Source organism: Tubulanus polymorphus, chromosome 6 (genome assembly GCF_964204645.1).
Source record: "Tubulanus polymorphus chromosome 6, tnTubPoly1.2, whole genome shotgun sequence".
In the NCBI taxonomy this organism is placed as follows: domain Eukaryota; kingdom Metazoa; phylum Nemertea; class Palaeonemertea; order Tubulaniformes; family Tubulanidae; genus Tubulanus; species Tubulanus polymorphus.
Genome location: NC_134030.1, coordinates 8,545,192 through 8,569,457, shown reverse-complemented (window position 1 = coordinate 8,569,457; position 24,266 = coordinate 8,545,192). Strand labels below are relative to the sequence as shown.

Genomic DNA, 24,266 nt, shown 5'->3' with positions numbered 1-24,266 from the left:
TGGGCAATCAATTAAAATCAAAGAATAGTATTGTTTTGCAGCATATTTTGTGGGCATTCTGCATTAAAGAAGAATTAAAGAAGAAACATGAAGAAAGTGGACAAAACTAACAGTGATATTTTACGAAAATGCAATTTATTCGAAATAAATATGATTTTTAAGATTGGTTATTCTTTCCCGCTGCATCGATGACGTGATCAGTGACGACAACAATGGCGTCTTTGATGGTTCCAATGGCATCGATGGTTGTACCAGACATCTTGACGAATGTATCAACTGAAATAAATGGATGTTGACATACACGTCGCAAAAACAATATATATATATATATATATGTATATATATACATATATATATATATATATATATATATATATATATATATATATATATATATATATATATATATATATATATATATATATATATATATATATATATATATTCAATCCAAAATAACTTCATTGATCCTTAATAATATATGATTTATATTATGACGTTATTCATTGCCGACAATATTACGCAATATGTGAGTTATTTTTTCAAGGCGTCGGCAAACTGTCAGGTTTTCTAGTTATAATCATACGTAGTATATCAGTGACGGCGCCTTTCAACGCATCGACGGCATTCTTTCCGTGGCCGACGATCGTCTGTCCGTGTTGTTTCATCTGATCAACATGAACTTGTAATTTGGTCTGGAGTTGATTGAGGTGGTCTTTTACCGCGGCTTTAACGTTCCCGGCGTGATTATTCGTTAACTTGCCCAGGTTGTCGATGTGCTGCAAATATCAAAACGGTATATATGACACAGTGACGTACAAGGAAGAGTGTGAAAAGAAAAACGACACCGGTGCAAGATCTCTGTTCATATGCCATTTTATACGGGCACGTTGAATGGCTGATGCATTATGCTGGAAGCTCAAGGTCTCTAGATCTACGCCATGGCGTGAGCTTCGGCGGGCGGTAATCAAACCCTGGCAAGCCAGGATGGATCTACGCCAAAAGATTTCTATAATATATATATATATATATATATATATATATATATATATATATATATATATATATATATATATATATATATATATATATATATATATATATATATATATATATATATATATATATATATATATATATATATATATATATATATATATATATATATATATATATATATATATATATATATATATATATATATATATATATATATATTTGAAATACTCGATATAAACGTAATTACTACGTAATGGGAAGAATTTCAGTTCTAGGCTACAACAGCCAAAATACAAAAAGATGATAGTGATACAATAACTGGCGATAGTGACCTCTTTTATTTTCTGTATATGAGGGTTGAAGAAGTCTTTGAATTTGTTTCCAGCTGCACGTCGAAACTCCTCGGCATCGCGTTTGCTGACAAGACTGGGCATTTGCTTTAATAGTTCAGTTTGCAGCTCATTTATGTAGCTTTCGAGAAATTCCTTTTCCACTTGTCGCGCTACCAGGTCGATTTCACGTTTTGCCAAACCTAAAGTTTAAACAGTACATATGAAATATTCTTGACAATTACTTCTAGGATTTTTTTCTTTTTTCTGTATAAATTCCTTTCACTCATATTGAAGTATTTGTCATCTCCTGCAGTTCACTTATTCTATTTCATTTCATTCTCATCATATCTCATGATCTCTCACCATATATGTTTTTTTTCTGAATTTCTATCTAACACGCTAACATACCGATAGTCGACTTGACCTTTCCGAATATTGACGCCAACTTGTTTCTAGCATCGCCATTCTTAATCTGGAATACAATTCCGCAACGTAAAAATAGATTGCATAATAAACAAATATAATATGCGGTTTTCATATGGAAAAAAAGCTAAAACGCTACATAGAGCAATCGGAATAATGAATTAGCTCACCTGGTCGAGAATATCTTTTAATTGGTCAGTTGCTTTGCCGACGACATTTTTCAGGTTGTCTGCGTGGCCTTGGAGTTTATCGGCCAGTTTCGATTGGATTTCCAACACTTTTTCGACAACAACTGGTAATTTATCTTTCAATTCCTTGAACACGTAATAAGAAATCAATTATACAGAAAAATGACCATATCGTAATTGTATATTTAAATTTAACGTGCCGCGGGTATACTATAAAATGAAAGTTGAAATATGACTCTGATCAATCAATTCTCCAAAGTAAACCTTCGGCAGGGTCCAGTAAACTCTGATTACATCAATTTTTTGATTCTTATTTGAATGATTATCTTGTAGGCAAATACATTCGAAGTCAGTTATAATGCCTAATGCCCCTGTTTGTAACAATGGAAAACTTTGGCGTTATAACAAAATTGGCGTTATAAAGAATGGTATTTTCATTGAATTTGAATTAGATTGGGCAAATTTGTTCTCTGAGAAATGTTTGCGTTAACGGCATTAAAAAGGATGGCAGACCTTGGCTGTACCTTTATGTGAAGACTACCACAATATGAGTGGGTAGAGGTGCCGTAAGGATTGAAAACCTTACACCCCAAAATACCAACCTGGTATCTTGATAAGACCTCTTCAGCGACAACTGGGTACTTGTCTTTCAATTGCTGCAGTTTCTCTGCAACTTGGGGAAATTTCGATTTCAGCTTCATCAAAAGCTCTTCGATGTCGTCGTCCAACTCTCTCTTTTTGGCAACGACACCTTGACCAGTTTTTAGCGCATCGATGAGTTTGGCTAAAGTAGCTATATAGAACACAGAGATGTGTTTTGTTTTAGATGTGAGAAACAATGGTAAACATTGTAGAACGACTGTTTTCCCTTAAACGCGCACATTTTAGAATCGGAACCACCTTTCTCCGTAAACATGCATGAATTCTAACAGAAAAATCGTGGAAAAAGAAACAACTGAAACTAGGATAATTTTCATTAGGTTCGTACCAATTATGGTAAGTATAAAACAAGCGTTTTGATAGTGGGCGATGCTTATCCGGATACTAATCCAGTTAATGGTTGTCGAAGTGCTATACTTTACCAGATGACACCGTGCTTGACATTTCTTTCAGTTTGTCGATCGTGTGTTGGCCGAGACCTTTCAGGTGGTTGACTAGATCGGCCCATGTCTCCTTCACATCAGCCAGGTCACGTTTTCCTAACGAGCTCGTATCACCGTTCGACAGAGCGTTGATCAATTTTTGGAGTGTTTCTGCGCAAATAAAGACGATTATACAATACAAGATTTTTCGAAGGTGAAAGGCCAGGGTACTGAAGGGCAAAAGATTAATCGCGAAAGGTACCCCGACGCGGTGAGCGCCGAAATTTTATAATTTTGGTGTTCTCAAAGACTGTTTGATGGCTGTCACAAGGGAATAATTCATATTTCTTAATAAAATGAAAACAAATTCCAAAATCTTTCAGGGCACATCAAACATAGGGGGACGAGTCTCCCTGGTCTCCCTGGTCTCCTCCGATTATGTTATAACGCGAGAATTTGAACATCAATGTTATTTTAGACCGAATCAAAATCTCAAAGTATATACCCCCTACATAGATGTGATATAAATGATGCCCTACCGTTGCTGACATGTTGTGCCGTTTCTTTCAACTTAGCGATGGCATGTTGCCCGAGTCCTTTCACGTGACCTACGAGTTCGTTCCATGTTTCTCGCAGGTTCAAATCGGCGGCTTGTGCAGTCGATTGACTACTGATCAGTACGGCAGCAACTACCAGAACGACAGTAGCAACCTTCATCTTATCTGAAGAAACTGCAAAAAATCACATAGATCAATCATCGCTGTCCTTTTATTTTCATGCGACCGTGTCAATAGCGTCGCACGAACAATAAACAGCGATTGGGATACAAATACGAAACGGAGAACAGCGGAAGCGCTACGGTAAAGGACTGCAAAATATATTCACCTAAAATTCTCGATTCCCGGGAGAGACTAAAGATGTTGGGTGTCCCGCAGTGCAAGTTACTTATTTATAGAAACTAAATTGATATGAATTTCCATTAGAATTATCATCGTTATCACTAGACTGCATTGATACCATTAATTACAGCCATTCGATAAGCAAGCGCCCCGGCCGAAAATTGAACATAGGGGTACTTTCACGTTGATATAATTCATAGAAGAATTCAAGCTGATTGATAATGAAATGAGATTTATTTTCCCAACATTGACTAAAAACAAGAATACTTGTGATCCCAATGCCTGATCCTGCTTTTTAAATTGTTTGGCCTACTTTTTTGTATATAGGTGTAAGTGGTCGCTGTGAGAATTGAACATAGGGATACTTCCACGTCGATATATAATTCATAGAAAGAATTACAGCTGATTGCCGATAATGAAATTTATTTTCCCAAAATTGAAACAAGCAAGAATACTTGTAATCCTTAGGCCTTTTCCAAATTTCTTGGCCTATTTGCAGGTGAAATGAAATAAACATCCCGAGAGAATTTCAAAAGTCTATATAGCCTAATTCCAAGTCCTAAAGTCGTAAACGCCGGGATAATTATGCAAACAAGCTAAATCCACTAATTCTACTACAAAAAAGAGCAGTAAGAATAGTTAATAAGTCTCATTTCCTAGAACACACTGACCCTATCTTCAAAAATTGAATATCCTAAAATTTAGACATATTACAAAATTTCAATTAAGTCTATTTATGTTCAAATTCAATAATTCAAAATTGCCAAATTCCTTTAATCGGTATTTCAAAAAGAATGTTGATATACACTCGTATTCAACCAGAAATATGAATTCTTTTCGTGTTGCCAGATTTCGGACTAACAAAACACAATTCACAGTAAAAATTTCTGGTCCTGTTGTCTGGAATAATTTGCCAAAAAGTTTAAAACAACTGTCGTGTATAGATACTTTCAAAAGAAAACTTAAATTGTATCTAATGAATTTGTAATTAATCTGTCTGTATCTGCCATCTATTACCAGATTGTAAGAGTGAATGAAAGATAGTGTGATTGACCGCCTGAGTGACTACGTGTGTGGGTGCATGTTGGGTGAAGGTGTATGACTGCATGTGAGTATGAGTTGAGTGAATCGCTGTATGCTAGGGGATTAGAGATTTTATAAGCCTTCATTGGCTTCATCTAATCTCCTCCACTTTATATTAAAACATTTCATATTTGTATATCTCTTTATGACATGTTGTAATTTTATTGTGGAAATAAATTTATTATTTATTATTTATAAAATGACAAATTTGAAAAGCTACAAGAGGAACTCAATAAACCCTCGAGTACCGTCTTTTTGATGAATTAGATAAGATCTACATTGAGCGTCACTAATTATTTAAATGAGCAAAACCCACGATTAATGATTTAACAATCGATGTTAAACTAACTTAGTGCAACTTTCTGAACTCGAATTCGATTAATATGAAATACTGAGATTATCAGTCTACATTGAGTAGGAAAAAGGCTTTAACTTAGTCTGAATACCAGTTGTTACAGGTTTCCTACAACGGAACAACGGCTAGGTACTAGACTAGCTTTAAATCTAAAAAGAATTTCGTGAAAAAAGTCCCATCAACATTTTTGATAACTGAAAGAAAAGGAATTTTTTCCCGAATTTTCTCTAATGAATCTCCGAAAAGCGAATTCAGTGGGATTCGAACCTTGCCAGCAATGCTACTACGCGACCCTGGAATGAATATCTGATATCCGCTTTGTCATCGCTCAGTTCCATTTAGCAGTTTACACCGCCTACATCGAACAATGTCCGGGGATAAAAAGCCTATTTTGTGCTACTGGGATATCCGAGGGGTAAGCTAATTTTAGCTCTTTTGTAAAAGTTTAGCTTGCTTTTGTGTATCTGACATATTGTCTTTTTACCCCCATGTCTTGTGGGTGAGAGGTGTTAAGAGAACATCCCGTTGTCAACTGGTCAACGACGGGTTAACCAGTCAACTGACTAAATGCTTGAGAGTGAGACCAGGAGACTGCCTCTCGATCTTTTTTTTAAGATTCTGATTAATCCTCCTTAATAACCTGTCTGGTTTTGTTTCACGATCGGGTATTTTCACATAAATCCAATTATCAACCACCAATGATTAGAGAGGGGATTACACTTAAAGGACGACCTGCCAAAACGAATTTTCTTCCCCTCAAAATGACTTTTTACAAACCGATGATACCTCAAAACTGCCATGTATACATTCGGCAGGCTGGTCAAGCTTAGGCCTTCCTGTGATTGTGACACACCACTGGCATGGATAGGCCTAATTACCATCTTTAGACATGTGCTTCTATTCTAGAACCTGCCTAATTTAGCCTGTCCGGGCTTGTTGTTTGGAAATGATTTTGATAGCTTTCTTAATGGTTCTTATTTTCTGTTTCAGCTTGCCCAGCCTATTCGATTCCTCCTCGCGTATTGTGGCATTGAGTTTACAGACAAGAAACTTGAATGCGGTGAAGGTAAATTGATTAAACTGGTTCTATTGTAGACTGGATTGAAGATTACGTTGTGATTGACTAAAAAACAATTGATGACCTGATTTTGGCTTGTTGAAATATCTACCTGTCATGCCTATAGAGTTCAGGTCTATGGGGGTTAAGGTTTGAAGTTTCCCAATCTTAGAGTATTGGAGAATTTGAGATCTGTATTCTGAGAAAATGATTTCTGTAAGCCTGCTCCCTTCTTTTCAGCTCCAGACTACAACAAAGACTGTTGGTTTAATGTCAAGTATAGCCTTGGTCTGGATTTTCCAAATGTAAGTTCTAAGAGCAATTTAAACGTGCAAACAATGCAATATTTGAGTCACAAATGAACTTTAGACTTATGGTACTATCTTGATTTTATGAGTGTGTACTTTTACAGACACTTTAAATTTAGATATAAATGAAATCTGGCTAGCTGATTCTGTCTTTCTAGTTACCCTATTACATTGATGGAGATGTCAAGATCACCCAAAGCAATGCAATCCTCAGATATATCGGCAGGAAACACGATTTGTGTAAGTAATTAATTCTAGTTGCTAGAAAGGCATTGGTAAACCCTCTCTCCCTCACTCTGCTGATGGTTTCCGCCTTATTATGTGCTGGAGTTAATTCTAATGCTGTTATAGGGCTCTTGCATCTGCCTTGTTATTTATCTCAACAGGTGGAACTACTGAAAAAGAAAAAATTAAAGTTGACATAATGGAAAACCAGGCTATGGACTTCCGTAACGGTTTTGTCAGGTTGTGCTATGCTCCAAAAGGACCCTTTGTAAGTTTGTATGATTCATAGATTTCCTCCATTTCGTGGGCTGAACCCATATAGTCAAATTAAACAACTCATTGAAATTCCAAATTGCAGGAGGAATGCAAGAAAACATATTTGGAAAATGACCTTGTTCCACATCTCAAAGGCTTCGACAAGTTCTTGGGTGACAGTTCCTGGTTTGCCGGCGAGAAGGTAAGGCTTTGTAGCTGACTGCATGGGTAGTTGTACTGAGATTGTGTCTGCATCTGAAAAAACGAAGGATGCCCTCATCGTACCTACTGCTTACTTTGTGAGTTTGCCCCTTAAGCTGACCAAATTATACCAACACTTCCAATTCTTTTGATATAGATAAGCGTCGTTGATTTCCCGATGTACGAGTTACTTCATGAACATAGACTCATGTATGGCAGCAAACTACTCGACAACTATGCTAATCTGGCGAAGTTCCTCGACAGATTCGAGGTAAGATAATACTTGAGCTAAACAAAAATGATACCTTGTTTCTCCTAATCGGTCGGGTCATTTTGTAAAGTGCAATAAAATCCGTAATCCAGTTCTTTTCTATAGCTGCCAGTTGTGTTATGGTAAAATTGATCATGATTTTTAAAAAAAGTTACATGTACAGGGTATATAGGTGGCCTGCTGGGTCAACTTATAAGCTCGGCAGAAATGAGAAGCAAGGTATTAATTTTATCTAAGCTTGAAAGACTTCGCAAAGAAAACAGTTCGGCCAATATCTGCTTTCGATGAATAAGATTGAAATTTTTCTCGCTTAACTACAGTACGTTCTCTATTTCTTTTTACAGGCTCTCCCACAGATAAAGGAGTACATGTCGACAACAAAATACGACAAGAATATGCCCTGCAATAACAAGATGGCCTATTGGCGATTTTAGGCATTGCTTGATAATAAATGCTGTACACCCTCCCTCATAAGCATAATAATGTCATTTTATTGTAATTAACGTAGGCTAATAGGTCCATGCACTGATTTTTAACCCCTAGTCAGACACTGTGCTGTCTAGATTGTCGTAAACCCCCAGTCTAATACCGATAAACAGACATGATTTAGATTACAAAAGCAATAGTAAATGCAATAGAATCAAAGGTTGTATACTTGAGCCGAATATCGTAATTGTTTACAAAAAAGCTTAAAACCCAAACCTTGCCCAATACAGGTACGTTTTACTGTAGTATTATTTGCTCAACATAGATTTGTGAAATACAGGTATGCTTAAAATCAATTACAGGCTTAAGTTGGACTAAAGAAACATTCCGTGGAAGAGTATGATTTAACCTAAGTTTCCTTCAAACTTAGTGGTGAATTTTACTTTAACTGTCTCTGTCAGAGTCATTTATTCGAGATTATGCATGCGGCGGATTTGAATATTTTTTTATTCAAAGGCAATACAATAATCGTCGATAAAATCTGAATTGTGATAATATTAAGAATAATCATTCCGTGAGGATAATTAATGTTAAGGTTTTCCGAAGATGCTCAAAAGTCATGTGTCAGCATTCGAAATTGACTAAATTTCGCATATGCTTATGTAAGCCAGTAGTCGAATAACGTTGAATGAAACGACAAAAAAAATTATGTACGGCGGGGACGGTTTTTGTACTGTATCGTTTTCATTTCTCCTCTTGTCATGATGTGCTATGTATTCCAAGTGATCATGTAACACTGTGCATTAAATAAATACAAATGCTATATATTATTAGTGAAAATTGTCCGACTAGTTTTGTGAGTTTCGGGGGAGAAATGCAGTTATAAATCCGCTGCTTGGACTTATTGACATTATCACCATTCGAAGAACAGGCTTATATTGACTGAATGAATTAATAGTACCTAGCCGTCGTTCTACAAACAACCGGTTTTAGGGAACCGGTAACAACGACTGGTATTCAGACTAAGTACATGTATTACTAGAATCGTCACCTTCCAAAAAGTAATCCAAGACACTACAGTAGATACCGTATGGATGTACAGTCATACCTCGATTTAACGCCACCCTTGGGGATTCCTGATTTTGGCGGTAAATCGGGGTTTATGTAGAGTCACTCAAATAACTAACCTATCATCTGCTCAGTAGGCTACGATGTATATTGATGCGATGAATAAAGAAAAAAAAAAACTGAAAAAAACATCCTTTTACAATTAAAAACATTTTACATAACATCGGGGCACATGATCATCAGGAAAACATCGTAGACTAGAATAGGAATCATATCACATGCAACATTGATTGTTCATACTACGATACCAATCGCTCTGTAAGATCGATTCGTAGATAGACGCACGCCACTGTACGCCGCCTTTAATGCAAATATCCCTGTAAATCACTGTCTTATTCCATCAAAATAATGGTCAGCTATTTTTCTATTGCGATGGATCTTTATTCCTCCCGTTTTTCTTTTTAATTCAATTCGTTTCGGTTTCGGTGCCATCTAATGAAATAGTTTTAATTACCGTACCTTATTGGAGGGCTAGACTTGCAACAAAGTGAGGTGGTCATCGGATCTATGAACGAGGTAATCGGAATAGTTTTATGGTGGCGTATCGTAATTATAATAGATCAAATTACTCGACTTTTACATGGCGGTAAATCGGGAAATATTGTAATACATTTGTATAGGATTGTACTAGGAGATTTCGTTGGCGGTGGCGGTATGCGAGGGGCCGTAAATCTGGGTTTTCCCACATTTTAGATACAAATGTTCAGTTACCCATGAAATCCAGGCGGTAGGCGAGGTTGGCGGTGAATGTGGGGGGGGGGGGGGTAAATCGAGGTATGACTGTAGAACCGAAAGCAAGAGCGAGCTTTTTAGGTGCGGAAAAAGTAGCATCTTTGGTGAATTGCACACATTGTAGACATGACTAACTTGTCGAGAACGACATGTGTTGGTTCTCTTATATGATTCGTTGATGTCTCTCTTATATGATTGGTTGCTGTTTCGCGCCATGTGTACTATACTGTAACCCTATACTGTAGTAATAAAGTCAGATGCTGTTTAGATTCACAAAATACAACACGCTCTTCGACTTTACTCCTTCGGATCTGGTCAACTCTCTGTGGTGATAGTCACTCCATCACATTTGGTGCCGTGACCAGGATTATGTCGACGACATCGAAAAATGCGAATGACAAAACTGAGCGTCAAAACGAAATGGACCAAACGAAGCGTCCTACAGCATCTCGGTTGGCCCACCGAGGGCAGTTATCTAAATACCTCAATCGTGCAGAAGAGGTCTACCAGAGCCTAAAATCCGGATCAACAGAAGTAGGCCTAGCCGAAGTTCAAGATCTGGTAGCAATCATATCATCAGCGGTCGCAAAGCTAAACCTCATCCAAGAACTAGATCAAACAATTCTCTCGTTGACGCCTGATGAAAATCTACAATCATCTATCGCAGAAGCAGATGATTTCGCATTCGAACGGATTATCGAAATACAAAAGTATAGATTCTTTATTGAAACGTTCAATAACGACACGAAACCGACGACAACGACAACCCATCAACCGATTAACAACAAATCAAGGCAAGTCAATCTACCTAAGTTACATTTACCGACATTCAGCGGGGATTTACTACAATGGATCGGCTTTATAGATGCATTCGAATCAGCTATCCACAACGATACCGGATTAGACGACATCCAAAAATTCCAGTATCTTCGTGCGCAACTCAGCGGAGAAGCGGCCCGATGCGTCGAGGGCTTATCACTGACCAATAACAACTACGTCGAAGCCATTGAACTCTTGAAAAACAGGTACGGACAAACTCATAAATTGATCAACGTTTATATGAAGGCATTGTGGGAATTGCCAAAACCACGCGAAAATGTACAACAGATGAAAAAGTTCTACGATGAACTGGAAGGCTATATCAGGGGTCTAAAATCTCTCGGTAAGACCGAGGAAAGCTATGGGGATCTCCTGATTCCAGTCATATTCGAGAAACTCCCATCGGGAATTAAAACTCAGATCACACGCGACCATGGTGATTCAGCATGGAATTTAACTGAATTGAAGAAAGCGTTACAGAAAGAGATTCAAGCGGGTCTGGCAGGACAAGCCATTCAAAGTGTGCTCATCAGCGATTCAGAAGACGAAACCACAGACACGTCGTTATTAATTCATCACAGAAAACGAAATCAAACAAGCCGTCTAGACCGTAATTATAAAATTCAATGTAACTACTGCAAGAAAGACCACAAATCAAGGGATTGTCTGATCTATAACACTCTGGAAAAACGGATGGATATAGTGAAAAGATAAAATCTCTGCCGAAATTGTTTGAGAAAAAATCACAAAGCCAGAGATTGCAGGTCACGCTATAGCTGTTCCGTATGTTCAGATAAACACCATACATCTCTATGCGGCAAAAAACCACAATCAGCTGGTCATAACGATCAGAACCCGCGATGCGATGACAGGCAAATGTACATCAGCGTGCTAAATTCACAAGACTCAATCACCGTATCGACGCCAGTCATCTTAAAGACAGCTGTTGCTGAAATTACTGATGAAAAACAGCAAAACTCCGAGACCGTCAGCATATTGTTTGATGAAGGCTCGACCCGAACATGGATCACGGAGGAAACAGCCGTGAAATTAAACTTGAAACCGGAGTCGAGCGAAATACTGAATCTTTCGATCTTCGGAGATACTAAATCTAAACAAAGGAAATACGACCGGGTCAAGTTAGCCATTAAAACCGAAACTGGAGACGTGCCGATAAGCGCACTCGTAAAATCGAACATTACGACACCTATGAGTAGTCACATCAAAGATACACGTAATTTACATTATCTATCGGGTCTGAAACTGGCGCACCCTGTAAGCGGTCGTGAATCGTTCGAAATCGCTCTATTAATTGGATCCGACTACTACTGGTCCTTAGTTGAGGACAAAGTCGTCAGGGGCAACGGCCCCACAGCGGTTGCGTCAAAACTCGGTTATCTTCTTTCGGGTCCGCTAAAAAACTCGAGTCACGACCGTCGTGACTACGCGAACTTTATCCTCACCGATGATACTCATGAACGAGACCAACTCGAAAACTTTTGGAGAGTCGAAACACTCGGGATAAAACACCCGATAAACGAAGAACTTACGTTTGAAAATTACGCGACGGATTGTATCGAAATGGCGGGAAACCAATACGTTGCGCAGCTACCATGGAGGCCGGAACACCCTCCATTACCGACCAATAGACTGAACACAGCCAACCGAACGCGAGCGATGGTCAGGAAACTAAATAACGATACCCGAAAAATCTATGATCGAATTATCGAAGATCAAATAGCGCGTGGATTCATCGAGTCGATCCACGAGGAAAACGAATCCGAAGGGCATTATATACCGCACCACTCGGTGAAGAAAGACTCAGCTACAACACCAATTCGCGTCGTCTACGATTGTAGCTTCCGTACGCGTCAGTCTCCGAGTTTAAATGACTGCCTGGAAAAAGGACCGCTACTGCTTAACGATCTTGGTTCGATCTTGATGAACTTTCGTACATGCGACGTTGGACTTAGTAGCGACATCGAAAAGGCCTTTCTTCAAGTGGGCCTAGCCGAGCCAGACCGGAAATTCACGAAATTTTTCTGGCTAAGCGATCCAAACGACCACGAAAGCAAATTCATTACGTATCAATTTAAATCTGTATTATTCGGAGCAGCGTGCTCGCCGTTTATTCTCAATGCCGTCATAAAATCACATTTGGACAAAGATAAGAGCACGGTAGCTAACGATATGAAATCGAGCATATACGTTTCGTTCAAAATCGGGTGCACGAGATAAACTCCTTGAAGCTAAACAATCTCGATGTGGAATTGAATTACGTACCGACTCAAGATAATCCAGCGGATCTACGTACTAACACGCGGTATAACCACTCATCAACTGGTCAATTCAACACTATGGTGGCACGGGCCCGACTGGTTGAAAGTCGGCGATTGGCCAGTCTCGCGATTTCAAGCCGATAACGAAATTAAAACTGATGAATCTGTCGACGAGACTACCATGTCGATACAACACGAAAAGTTAGAAAAAGCGGGTATCTTAAAGATCATTGATCCGGAAAAATATGGATCGTTGACCGAACTCGTGCGTGTTACCGCTCATTTCCTCAGATATTTACATAATCTGAGGAATCCAGCCGATCGGGTTAGCGGGGAACTCACCGCCGATGAGATAAAAACAGCAGAAAACAAATGGGTCATGGACTTACAGAAAACATACTTTATATCTGAATTGAATCAATTGACAGACCAGAAACTCAAACGCGGTAACCTAATCAAACAACTGAAAATCTTTATCGATGACAGGGGACTTATTCGATGCGGCAGTCGTGTGCAAAATTCGTCTTTACCCTACGATGCCAAATTTCCCATTCTTTTACCAGATCACCATATTACGCGTTTGATCGTGTTGTTTCACCACAGGAGGTGTAAACATTTAAGAATCGGCGGGACTGTTACTGCTATCAGGCAAAGATACTGGATACCGAAAATTAGACAAGTCGTAAAATCAGTTCTCAGGAAATGTGTTACGTGCGCTATAGTACGAGGCTCCGCCTACTGTAGACCTATACCACCACCACTTCAAGTTTCGCGCGTTACGGATGCTCCGCCCTTTACTGTTACCGGAGTAGATTATTCCGGCGAAATTTGGGTCAGAGGCACGTCTGACAAGCGCCATAAACGTTACATCTGTCTGTTTACATGCGCCACCACGCGAGCAGTCCATCTCGAATCAGTCATTAATATGACACCTGCCGCGTTTATTCGAGCATTCCAGAGATTCGTTTCGCGTAGATCGTTACCGCATGAACTGATCAGTGACAACGGGTCATACTTTCTAAAATCTTGCGTAGAGATAGAAGAAATCGTCAATTCGCCGATCGTCGCGAGATATATGGCGAACAATCGAATCAGATGGACATTCATTCCCAAACGAGCCCCTTGGTTCGGGCAGGGAATGAATGTTCGGGGGATTCTGGGAAAGGATGATAGGCGTAACGAAAGAATGCCTCAGAAAGATTCTCGGTAGAAGCATCGTCACGGACGATGAATTACGAACTCTCTTGTGTGAAATTGAGGCTACGATCAACGATCGACCTCTCACGTATGTGTATAGTACGGAAGACGAGCCTCTTCCGTTATCTCCGTCACAACTGTTATGCGGTCGCCAATTAACTCTGTTGCCGTATGAGGACATTGATCTAAATGATCAGGACTTTAACGTTTCGTATACCGATATTCAACGCCGTAATCAAACGTTGCGAGAACTTTTGAGTTCGTTCAAACGACGTTGGAGCCGTGAATACTTGATAGCGCTCAGAGAACGTGCGAGACTCAACGGGAAACTCGAAAACAAAATAAAAACTGGAGACATTGTTTTAGTGCACGAGGACAACAAGAAGCGAATACACTGGCGTATGGCACTCGTCGAGAAATTAGACGTTAGCGCCGATGGACTTGTGCGATCAGCGGATATTCGAACAAGTACCGGCCGTACGAACCGACCCGTATCGAAATTATATCCGCTGGAAATTAACGCGAAATCTGTCGATGATTCATCGGATACCGGTACGATTACCGATACAAATCAACCGAAAACGCGTGCGACCAGGCTGGCCGCAGCCAACGCTCAGCGAAAGATTAGAAATTGGACGAAATTATTAAAAGACTGAACTCTGTCTGGATTATATGTATGAAACCGATGCGTAGGCTATTATTGCCATTTTACTCGACTATGTTTACATCACGTGATTCTGCATGCGTGTTTACGTTAAATTCTTCGTCGGCCGCGAGGTCTAACACGTTATCGTTTTTACGCGTTTTCTGAACTTTAATCGTTTCCGATCTTAAACAAATAACGCGTTCGCTTCGAAACTTTTCTTTACCAGAAAGGACTTGAAATATCGTTTAATCACTCTTGGTGTTGGGAATTACTTATTATTACTATAAAGCGGATTAATGAATTTAAATGTTATTCGATACGATGTTAACTTGCTTTCTATAGATATAATATTCTTTATGTACTCATTTATTCAACACAACGCAATGTCCCTATTTCTAGCCCTTATGGCGATTCAATTTCATACGTGAAACTATTACTTAGTATAGTGATTATTAATATCTTTCAATTTAATGCGATACATGTTATCTTAGAGTAAACTTTCAAATTCGGCGCTTACCGCCGCCCCCGGAGTGTCGAGAACGACATGTGTTGGTTCTCTTATATGATTCGTTGATGTCTCTCTTATATGATTGGTTGCTGTTTCGCGCCATGTGTACTGTAACCCTATACTGTAGTAATAAAGTCAGATGCTGTTTAGATTCACAAAATACAACACGCTCTTCGACTTTACTCCTTCGGATCTGGTCAACTCTCTGTGGTGATAGTCACTCCATCACATAACTAACTGCTCATCATTTCAAGCAAACGGCATATAGTGCGAGAACATAGTGCCGGAAAGACTAGCCCCCAGGTCTTAATTCGTATCTTACTCAAAAATATATAAAACAAATAGAAATCATTTCTATTTAGATAGTGGCATCAAAGTATTGATCAATTAATACAATTTCTTTAATTAGATAAAAGCATTAGCGTTGATGGAATATTGCCGGCCTGGCGATTGGGAAAATTCGCCCGCCACAGTAAAAACAACGATCTCGACTCTCTCGTGCTGCCCCTAACGATAAGGGTAGCGGGGAAAACGTGAACTAACATAATATTCGCTTGCCAGAGTCTTTTGCTTGAACACCCGGAGTGGATAAACTATTTACCCATTGGCGGGCCGGTTTCGGAGAAAATCTCTAGACTCTTATTACAGCATTGAAATGACTCAACTGTAATTCTTTTTAATAAAGAATTAGTTTTAAGAGTAAATTTCTTTCTGTGTAATTCTGTTTTTGTTGATGGAGAGGGCAACAGGTGTTTGCATTTTACATTAAGTTTTTTTTCGCATGGAACTTAGGAAAAAAGTAAAAAATTATCTGATTAATTCCGAGTATAAATAATCCAATTGATACGATAAGAGAGTTTTGCTAAAAAAGAGACAATCGGTTGGCCTAACTCAAACAAGTATTGAGTCGTATAGAATTAAGCCACAGTGATCCGTTTGGCGGGCGACCAAGATCCAAAATCCATGTCTTGGGCTATACACCTGCACCAACAAATCCCGATTATCGTTTGGAATTGAAAATAAAGATATACCAAGCCATGCTTTTAATATATGGTTAATTAAATCTTTTATTATGAGAAAACAAGTTTTTAAGAAATCCTGGGATAAACTATAAATTAAGGCAGTATCGTAAAAATTGACAGTTACAGAAACATTCGGAAACTAGGAAAAAATAAGATTGCAGCTCTAAAATGCTGTCGGCATGTGAAAAAATGTATGTACCAGACGTTGGAAAAATACGCTTAATTAAAACAATAGCACAAGAGCCGAGTTCATTCAACTATGGTAACTCAATGCGGAAATAATTAACCAACACTAAAATACTGCAATAGCTTCAGTGAAGCTGACCAAAATTATCCTAGGTTACTATCCGTAACAAAAACTTTAAAAAAATAGCAGTGTAAAATAGACACACGACCCGGAGAATACGAAAATGTGCATCATTATTTTAAGTAGACCGAAAAAATTATTTTTACCAAAAAAAAACAAATGTCTCTTTTCCAAATATGTACAAGTTTATAAGCGGTACTGGTTTTTCTATCACAAATATCGCATACCAACGAGTTCGTTGTTTTATTGTATTTTTGTTCAAACAATTTGAATCTTACAGCTTTACTGTGGAACCTCGTTACAGCGACCAGAAAATATGTTCGTTATAACCGATAGCCCAGTATGAAATTAAATTTTATAACTTGGGACGAAATTCTATATTTGTTATATCCGAAAAATCGTTGTATCCGAGTTCGTTATAATAAGTTGCACTGTATAACGTACTATACCTAAATATCCTACTCGGCCAGGATCAATGGAGTTCTTAGTCATACAGAGCACGAAAAATTATCAATTCTCTTCACATATGGCAACATTTGAACAAAATAATTCACGCTCATACAAACAAAATAAAAGCAAAGACAGCTAATAGGAAATATCACTTCTGTGCTTAACAAAATGACAGAGGGAGGAATGCTGAGTGATATGTCATTACGTTCTAAAGCGTATTATTAAGAGTAGTCTGAATACCAGTCGTTGTTACCGGTTCCCTACAACGAACGACGGCTAGGTACTAGACTACCTGAAGAGATAAACGACAGTCAAGCTCAGAAATTCTGGATGAATTGAGTGATTAACCATATCCAATATAAATGAATAATATCTACATTATTAGAAAACTCACATCTACCAAAACACACAAATCTACCAGCATGGTTTAATAATTCAACAATCCATTTGAATGGACTTGACTGTCGTAGTACACTCACTCTAGACACCTTTATGACAGCAAGACTTAAAACACTGGAATATAAAATTAGTACCTAAATTCTCATTCTCATACAAAAGAAAGGAATGACCTCATAACTCTTGTTTTTTGTGAATATTTTCTTTTTTATCTCTGGTAGTTTTGCTATCAGATTTTTTATTGCTGTCAGCCTTCTTTTTTTCCTCTAATTTTCTTTTCTCCTCAGCTTTCCTCTTTTCTTCAGCCTGTCTCTTTTCCTCATTCTTCCTCTTTTCTTCAGCCTTTGTCTTTTCCTCATTCTTCCTCTTTTCTTCAGCCTGTCTCTTTTCCTCATTCTTCCTCTTTTCTTCACCTTTTCTCTTTTCTTCAGCCTGTCTCTTTTCCTCATTCTTCCTCTTTTCTTCAGCTTTTCTCTTTTCTTCAGCCTTTCTCCTTTCTTCAGCCTGTCTCTTTTCCTCATTCTTCCTCTTTTCTTCAGCCTTTCTCTTTTCCTCATTCTTCCTCTTTTCTTCAGCTTTTCTCTTTTCTTCAGCCTGTCTCTTTTCCTCATTCTTTCTCTTTTCTTCAGCTTTTCTCTTTTCTTCAGCCTTTCTCCTTTCTTCAGCCTGTCTCTTTTCCTCATTCTTCCTCTTTTCTTCAGCCTTTCTCTTTTCCTCATTCTTCCTTTTTTCTTCAGCTTTTCTCTTTTCTTCAGCCTGTCTCTTTTCCTCATTCTTCCTCTTTTCTTCAGCCTGTCTCTTTTCCTCATTCTTCCTCTTTTCTTCAGCCTTTCTCTTTTCCTCATTCTTCCTCTTTTCTTCAGCTTTTCTCTTTTCCTTATTCTTTCTCTTTTCTTCAGCCTTTCTCTTTTCATCAGCTTTTCTCTTCTCTTCAGCGTTTCGCTTTTCTTCAGCCTTTCTCTTTTCCTCAGCTTTTTTCTTTTCCACATCCTTTCTTTTTTCCTCAGCCTTTCTCTTTTCTTCGGCTTTTCTCCTTTCCTCAGCTTTCCTCTTCTCCTCAGCCTTACTTTCTTCTTCAGCTTTCCTGGCTTCCTCAGCCTTCTTTCTGTTTTCCTCTTCAGCAATTCTCTTTTCTTCGGCTTCTTTTTCAGCCTCACTGTTGTCAGGTTGCTGTTTTGTTTTACTGTAGGAATATAATCAAGAATTAATTCAATCATTTCCTAGTAAATATATAGATATTTTAAGAGACAACAGTCATCCATACAATCCACATATTCCATACCTTGTCATATACGCCACCAGATCATCTTTGGCCCTTCCACCATCATAATTTTCCATTTCTTTACCATCTTCGAAGTATTTCACTAAAAACAAAATCATATGTATTAACTGTCCTCTGAGCATAGAATGCCTGAATTGAATTTTGTCTTTAAGCCAATGTTGATCAGCAAAACCTACAAGTGGGATATCCTTTGACTTGGTATTGCGAGGCTAAATCATTAAGGACTGTTGCATCCACTCCAACTAAAATACTATTTACCTGAAAGTTTAATAGAAGGGAGAATACAATCAATAACCACTTGGCAGTAGTGTCAGAGTATGATACACATTACAGTAGCTTTACCAACTGTAGCAAAAATACCATTCCTTTATTCATTCATCATGTTTATACGCACATTATTCTTTTTTAGAATATCGGCAGCATTGGCGTAAGCAGGTTTCATTTTTTTACAGTGTCCACACCCTGAAATATGAGACATAGCGACGTTAATTGAACAGTCAAGTAGTCAAAATGCTTAAGTATTTGAAGTCGAAACAAGTGTATCGCTATTAAGTAAGACTAAACAATACAAGTGACATACGTACGTAGCTATTTTCATTTACAATGGAACGAGAGATGAAAGTAAGTACTTACATGGTGCATAGAACATCACAAGCACTGATTTGTGGGTATTTATCAATTCGTCAAATTCGCTGGTTGTTTGAGGGTGATGCAGGTGCTCAGATCCAGCGAGTCCAGCCCACTGTTCCTGCGCAGACGGTGTCTTCTTTTCCGGCTTCTGAGGATTTTCTGGATCTGTCATAAACGCGATGAAATCTTCTTTCTACAGAACGGAAAATAAAGCGTAATATACTATTGAATAAGTTTCGTTAATTTGGGTCGCAGGTATTCAGATGAATAATCGTAGCTCAGGTGGTTTATGTGGGGCCTTCCAATTAGCGAATGGTCTTTTAATAGAATAGCATAAAAGAAACAGTTCTGTTTTGCAAAATGGGGATCATAGTTCTCATAATAATAATCAAGCAATACCTCTCGACCTTCCGTATACTTCTTCATTTCTTTTCCGTAGTTAAAATATTTGATGGTCGGATAGCCCGAGACTTCAAATGCTTCGCAAGTTGCCTTGTGTTTAGTGCAGTCGACTGCAGCAAACACTGCTTTGACGTTATCTTTAAAGCTCTCGGCGGCACTGGTAAACTCTGGTTTTGCCTTCTTACAATGCCCACACCCTTTTGGAAGAAAGAATCACAATCATGTAATGCAATTCACGATAGTCCCGGATACCGGAAAGCTTGTTGACAACAACCTACATGGTGCATAGAACATAACAAGTCCGTGCTTTTTTCGTTTCAAAGTAGGTTTAAATGTTTCATCAGTCAAATGCATAACTTCACTTTCCGTTTCTGCCCATTCTGGCTCTGGAGCTGGTGGTGGAGGGGGCTTTTGAGGACTAAAATATAACGTAGACAGTCATTAACATATAACAATACTGTACAAAGATGCATCCTGGAGTACATGCGTACACGGAGTACTTTATTGATGATTATAGTCGTAGTCTCAAACACTAAAATGGTAAACTAATACTCACTCTTTCATGAAACTAATTATCTTTTCCTTTGTGCGTTCATTAAAATCAAATGCATATTCTCCATCTCTGAAAAACGAATCCATTAGAAATGAACCAAGCAACTGTCATGCATGTTCACTTACTTTTTGAATTCCAATATTGTCCGCTCACTTGAAATATTTTACTGTCGGAAATCCCTTTACTTCAAATCGACTTTGTAAAGCATTTTCTTTTGTAGCGTCGATTGCAGCAAGCACGCCTAGCTATAAAATCAATGGAATGTATGGCTACTATCCAACTGAGAACGGATGACAAAATTATTTTTAGCACACGGATATGGTACTACCTCTTGATCTTTTACTTCTGTGGCGGCTAAGGCATAATCCGGCTTCATTGATTTACAATGGCCACACCCTAAACGTTAAGAATACCATTACAATCCAGGTTCTTGAAACAGAAATGTTTTCAGTTTTTGATAAACCACTAGTTTGAATTCTGGCTATTCCTCTGGCTACTTACAAGGTGCATAGAACATGACTAATACTGATGGATGTTCTTTGATGAAATCATCGAAATCATCGGTTTTCAAGTGAGCTATATCGGTTTCTTCTTCAGACCATTCTTTTTCCTTTTCCTTAACCTTTGGCGGATGCGGACTAGAAACGAGAATCATTCTCAACTAAAGCTGCCTGTCTTAATGATACCTATATATTTTCAATCATCAAGTTTTGATATCATATCTTACTCTTTTAGATAATTGAGAAATCCTTCTTTACTGTTTTCGCCTCCATATCTAAATTTAAGCTGCCCACTTCTGTTCACGATAGGATAAACGATAAATAGACGCTTTTAAACATACACTGCTAGCCATGAATTATCGATTGATCAACTGATCGCGAGTTAAAACACGGAATCAGTCGAATGGAAAGGGAATTTTTCTTACTCAAAATAATATAGCGTCGGGAAGCCAGTGATGTTGAATTGTTCCTTGATAATGGCGTTCTCCGGCTTATCGACATCCATTCCAACAAAAACCTACATGAAATAAATTCGAAAAGTAGGAACAATTGAAACAATAGTGCCGCACCACTTTTATCTAGGTTATGACACAAGTGCTACTCACAGCATTGGCGCGAGCCTCTGTTGCTGCCATTGAAAAATCGGGCTTCAAACGCTTACAATATCCGCACCCTAAAACGAATGGTTTAAAGATACATAAACGAAGAGCATGGATTTGTTGCCCATTTTTCAAGTTTTCAAAGATAGTCACGTTCTCGACCTACACGGTGCGTAAAACATGATAATCGTCGGGCGACGTTCTTTTTTGAAAAATTTCATCAATCCTTTTGGATTTTCTATATGAACAACGTGTTCCGCGAGCGGATCTTCCGACCACGGAATATCACCGGTTGGATCCATCAGGAAGTTTTTCATCGACTGAAATAGCAGAAAAACGATAGCAGTACGAGTACCAGTAAGTCTCACCGCTTTTGGAAAATAGTTAATTATACTTGGATGCACTTACCGACACTGTCAACTGCCTGTCATAGTCTTTATGGAATTTACCATCCCTAGAATAATCATCAAAACACCAATAATGAACAATATCAAGCAAATCTAAAACTCCAAATTGAACGAGAATGCCAAACCCAAAATTTAAATGCAAAAAATCATTATGACATATGGTTTTATTGCACCATCGAATATGCCTATGCATGACATCTAATGGTTAAAGTCCAAGAAATAATCTCAGAATTCCCTGATATTAATTTCCACGAGTCCACAAACTCCCTGATTTCCCTACAGGGAATCTGAAATCCTAAATTCCCTGATTTTCCCCTGTCATTCATTACATATGTATGTATTTTCTATGTTTCTAATCATTAGCAGAAAAACCTAACATGATTAATGAAAACCCCATGTTTACAGAATAATTGAAGGGCATCAAATTCCAGTAGATTTAATGAATAAATTCGATAAATGAATGGAAAAATCTCATTGAAGTTAACTTATGATCAATATCGCAAATACGGCGAAGTCAATCGAAAATTAGTTGATATTTCTACTATGCAATATTGTCATAAATCAAGCAGTTGATTGAATTTATCTAAATAGCCACAGAACAAACACAGCTGTTTTATAGATCTAGAATAGACGTTGATTTGACTTAAAGCGACTCGAACAGATGCTTCCAACATGTGGACTCGAGAACGAACCAACTAAGTTGGGTTAATTCATTCCAAATGAATTTTAGTTGGTCCAACTCAAATTCATGCGGAATGAAATCAGCTCGATATTCTAAAGTCGTTTCTAAGAGCAACAGAGAATTGGGCAAAAACTTACTTATAATGTTTTAAAATTGATAGCGATGGCCGCGCCTTTATTTTCTTACAAATTTTTTTCGCGTCATTGTTGCTGAAAAATAAACAATATTCATCATCGAAGAAAATGATAAATCAACAGAATACAACAATGGTGTGGGCCAAAACGTTTCTTCTATCAGAATCACTCATCTGAATTCATAGTGCAAGAATGATTCGCAAAGCTATCATTAGGCAAAGTCAGGTTGTACTACCAGCAGTGGGGCCTATTTGGATTGTGAAAATGAACTAATGTCCAGGCATGAAGCGGAACTGGGTAGGTCTACAACTTACATAACTTTATGCAACTAACCTGCAATCTATTACGGCTATAGTAGCTTTACCACGCATTTCAAATGCGACAGTCTTTAATACTGGACGGATATCCGAAACTGCCTTTCCTGGAAGGGAATTGAAGCAGTTTGAATTCGACAGACTTACTCTTGTGAACAGCAGTCGATCAGAACACAGCGGACTTTGAAATAAAATACCACTATAATACAAATTCAGCCAAGTTCTGAGACAATCATTTATCTGATGAATTGAATGAATTTAAGACGAGCAAGATTTTGTCAAATCAATACAAACCTGATTTGGCGCATGCAACTAGAACATTATTGCGCGTTTTCAGCAGCTTTTTAAAAACCTTCCAATCCTGAATTTCCTCAGTGACATCTGGCTCTTTCTTAGCCGTTCGTAGTGGAATGAACACCTGAAAATATCCAAAATGACATCATTGTGAACACAGCAAGTGAAAATTTACCGTAAGCAGAATATAGGGTATGTCAAAGTTGGTTCATGGAATGACTGCACTTAAGGTGTCCCTATCAATTTCCAACAGTGGATGCACTTAACCATAAGGCTTAACACTTTTCTTTAGCGCTACACAATGGAAAGGTGACCTAAAATGCGATTAGACCAGTAAATATTGTTCTTCTTTAAGGGGTGAGGTAGAAGTGTTAACAACGGATAAGGTTTTAGTGTTTGAGACCGGAAAGGTAGATTGTAGATTCCTTCTTCCCGAGAACAGTTGACATTGACAAGTTGTGGACTGGAACAACATTAGTCAGGAGATGATCCATGGGATATGTTCTGCTGCCTCAGTACGCACCACCTAATCACACCACCTTCCCCCTAAATCGTAATACAGGCGATCGCGGTTCAGATGCAGTATCCCATTTAGATGTAGATTGTCAAATCGTCGAACGTTGTGGACACAGACTAGCCAATGCATCATCTGCTCTTAATTTCGGACGCCGATAAACCGCGAACTGATTAATGTCTGCTCCAGTAAAAAGCACGAAACCATTCAAAACGTGGAGATCAGGTGAAAATTACTTCTAAAACATTTGTCAAACAAGTTCATAAAAAGATACTCACCGAAATACAAACGAAAACAAGCAGTAACGTGTTCCGATAGCAAGCCGCCATTTTGCCACGTATGCGTTCCGGAGTCGTGAGAGGGCAGC

General features: G+C 38.3%; 5 protein-coding genes across 5 annotated transcripts; 3 read left to right on the top strand and 2 right to left on the bottom strand.

Moving 5' to 3' along the window:
* Positions 1-157: 157 nt before the first annotated feature.
* LOC141907711 (uncharacterized) lies at positions 158-3,741 on the bottom strand. Its single transcript, XM_074797449.1, has 8 exons — positions 3,564-3,741; positions 3,025-3,195; positions 2,545-2,735; positions 1,925-2,068; positions 1,740-1,803; positions 1,332-1,531; positions 587-779; positions 158-276 (listed from the first exon to the last, which is right to left on the bottom strand). Exons 1-8 carry the CDS (start codon positions 3,739-3,741, stop codon positions 158-160), a joined length of 1,260 nt encoding a protein of 419 aa, XP_074653550.1.
* A 1,914-nt stretch (positions 3,742-5,655) lies between these two features.
* Positions 5,656-8,934, top strand: LOC141907203 (glutathione S-transferase Mu 3-like). Its single transcript, XM_074796783.1, has 8 exons — positions 5,656-5,776; positions 6,352-6,427; positions 6,659-6,723; positions 6,885-6,966; positions 7,113-7,219; positions 7,310-7,408; positions 7,565-7,678; positions 8,023-8,934. The coding sequence occupies exons 1-8, from the start codon at positions 5,729-5,731 to the stop codon at positions 8,110-8,112; spliced, it is 681 nt and encodes a 226-aa protein (XP_074652884.1). The 5' UTR covers positions 5,656-5,728; the 3' UTR covers positions 8,113-8,934.
* A 2,725-nt stretch (positions 8,935-11,659) lies between these two features.
* LOC141907710 (uncharacterized) lies at positions 11,660-13,021 on the top strand. Its single transcript, XM_074797448.1, has one exon. The coding sequence runs from the start codon at positions 11,660-11,662 to the stop codon at positions 13,019-13,021; it is 1,362 nt and encodes a 453-aa protein (XP_074653549.1).
* A 222-nt stretch (positions 13,022-13,243) lies between these two features.
* LOC141907709 (uncharacterized) lies at positions 13,244-14,915 on the top strand. The gene is made up of 2 exons (XM_074797447.1): positions 13,244-14,268; positions 14,360-14,915. The coding sequence occupies exons 1-2, from the start codon at positions 13,244-13,246 to the stop codon at positions 14,913-14,915; spliced, it is 1,581 nt and encodes a 526-aa protein (XP_074653548.1).
* A 1,557-nt stretch (positions 14,916-16,472) lies between these two features.
* On the bottom strand, positions 16,473-24,228 carry LOC141907688 (uncharacterized). The gene is made up of 20 exons (XM_074797413.1): positions 24,178-24,228; positions 23,386-23,509; positions 23,111-23,198; positions 22,781-22,852; positions 21,963-22,008; positions 21,721-21,874; positions 21,561-21,628; positions 21,381-21,472; positions 21,183-21,251; positions 20,957-21,093; positions 20,784-20,851; positions 20,609-20,700; positions 20,459-20,524; positions 20,181-20,320; positions 19,900-20,099; positions 19,504-19,693; positions 19,265-19,332; positions 19,047-19,128; positions 18,871-18,952; positions 16,473-18,771 (listed from the first exon to the last, which is right to left on the bottom strand). Exons 1-20 carry the CDS (start codon positions 24,226-24,228, stop codon positions 17,763-17,765), a joined length of 2,898 nt encoding a protein of 965 aa, XP_074653514.1. The 3' UTR covers positions 16,473-17,762.
* Between the last annotated feature and the right edge of the window lie 38 nt (positions 24,229-24,266).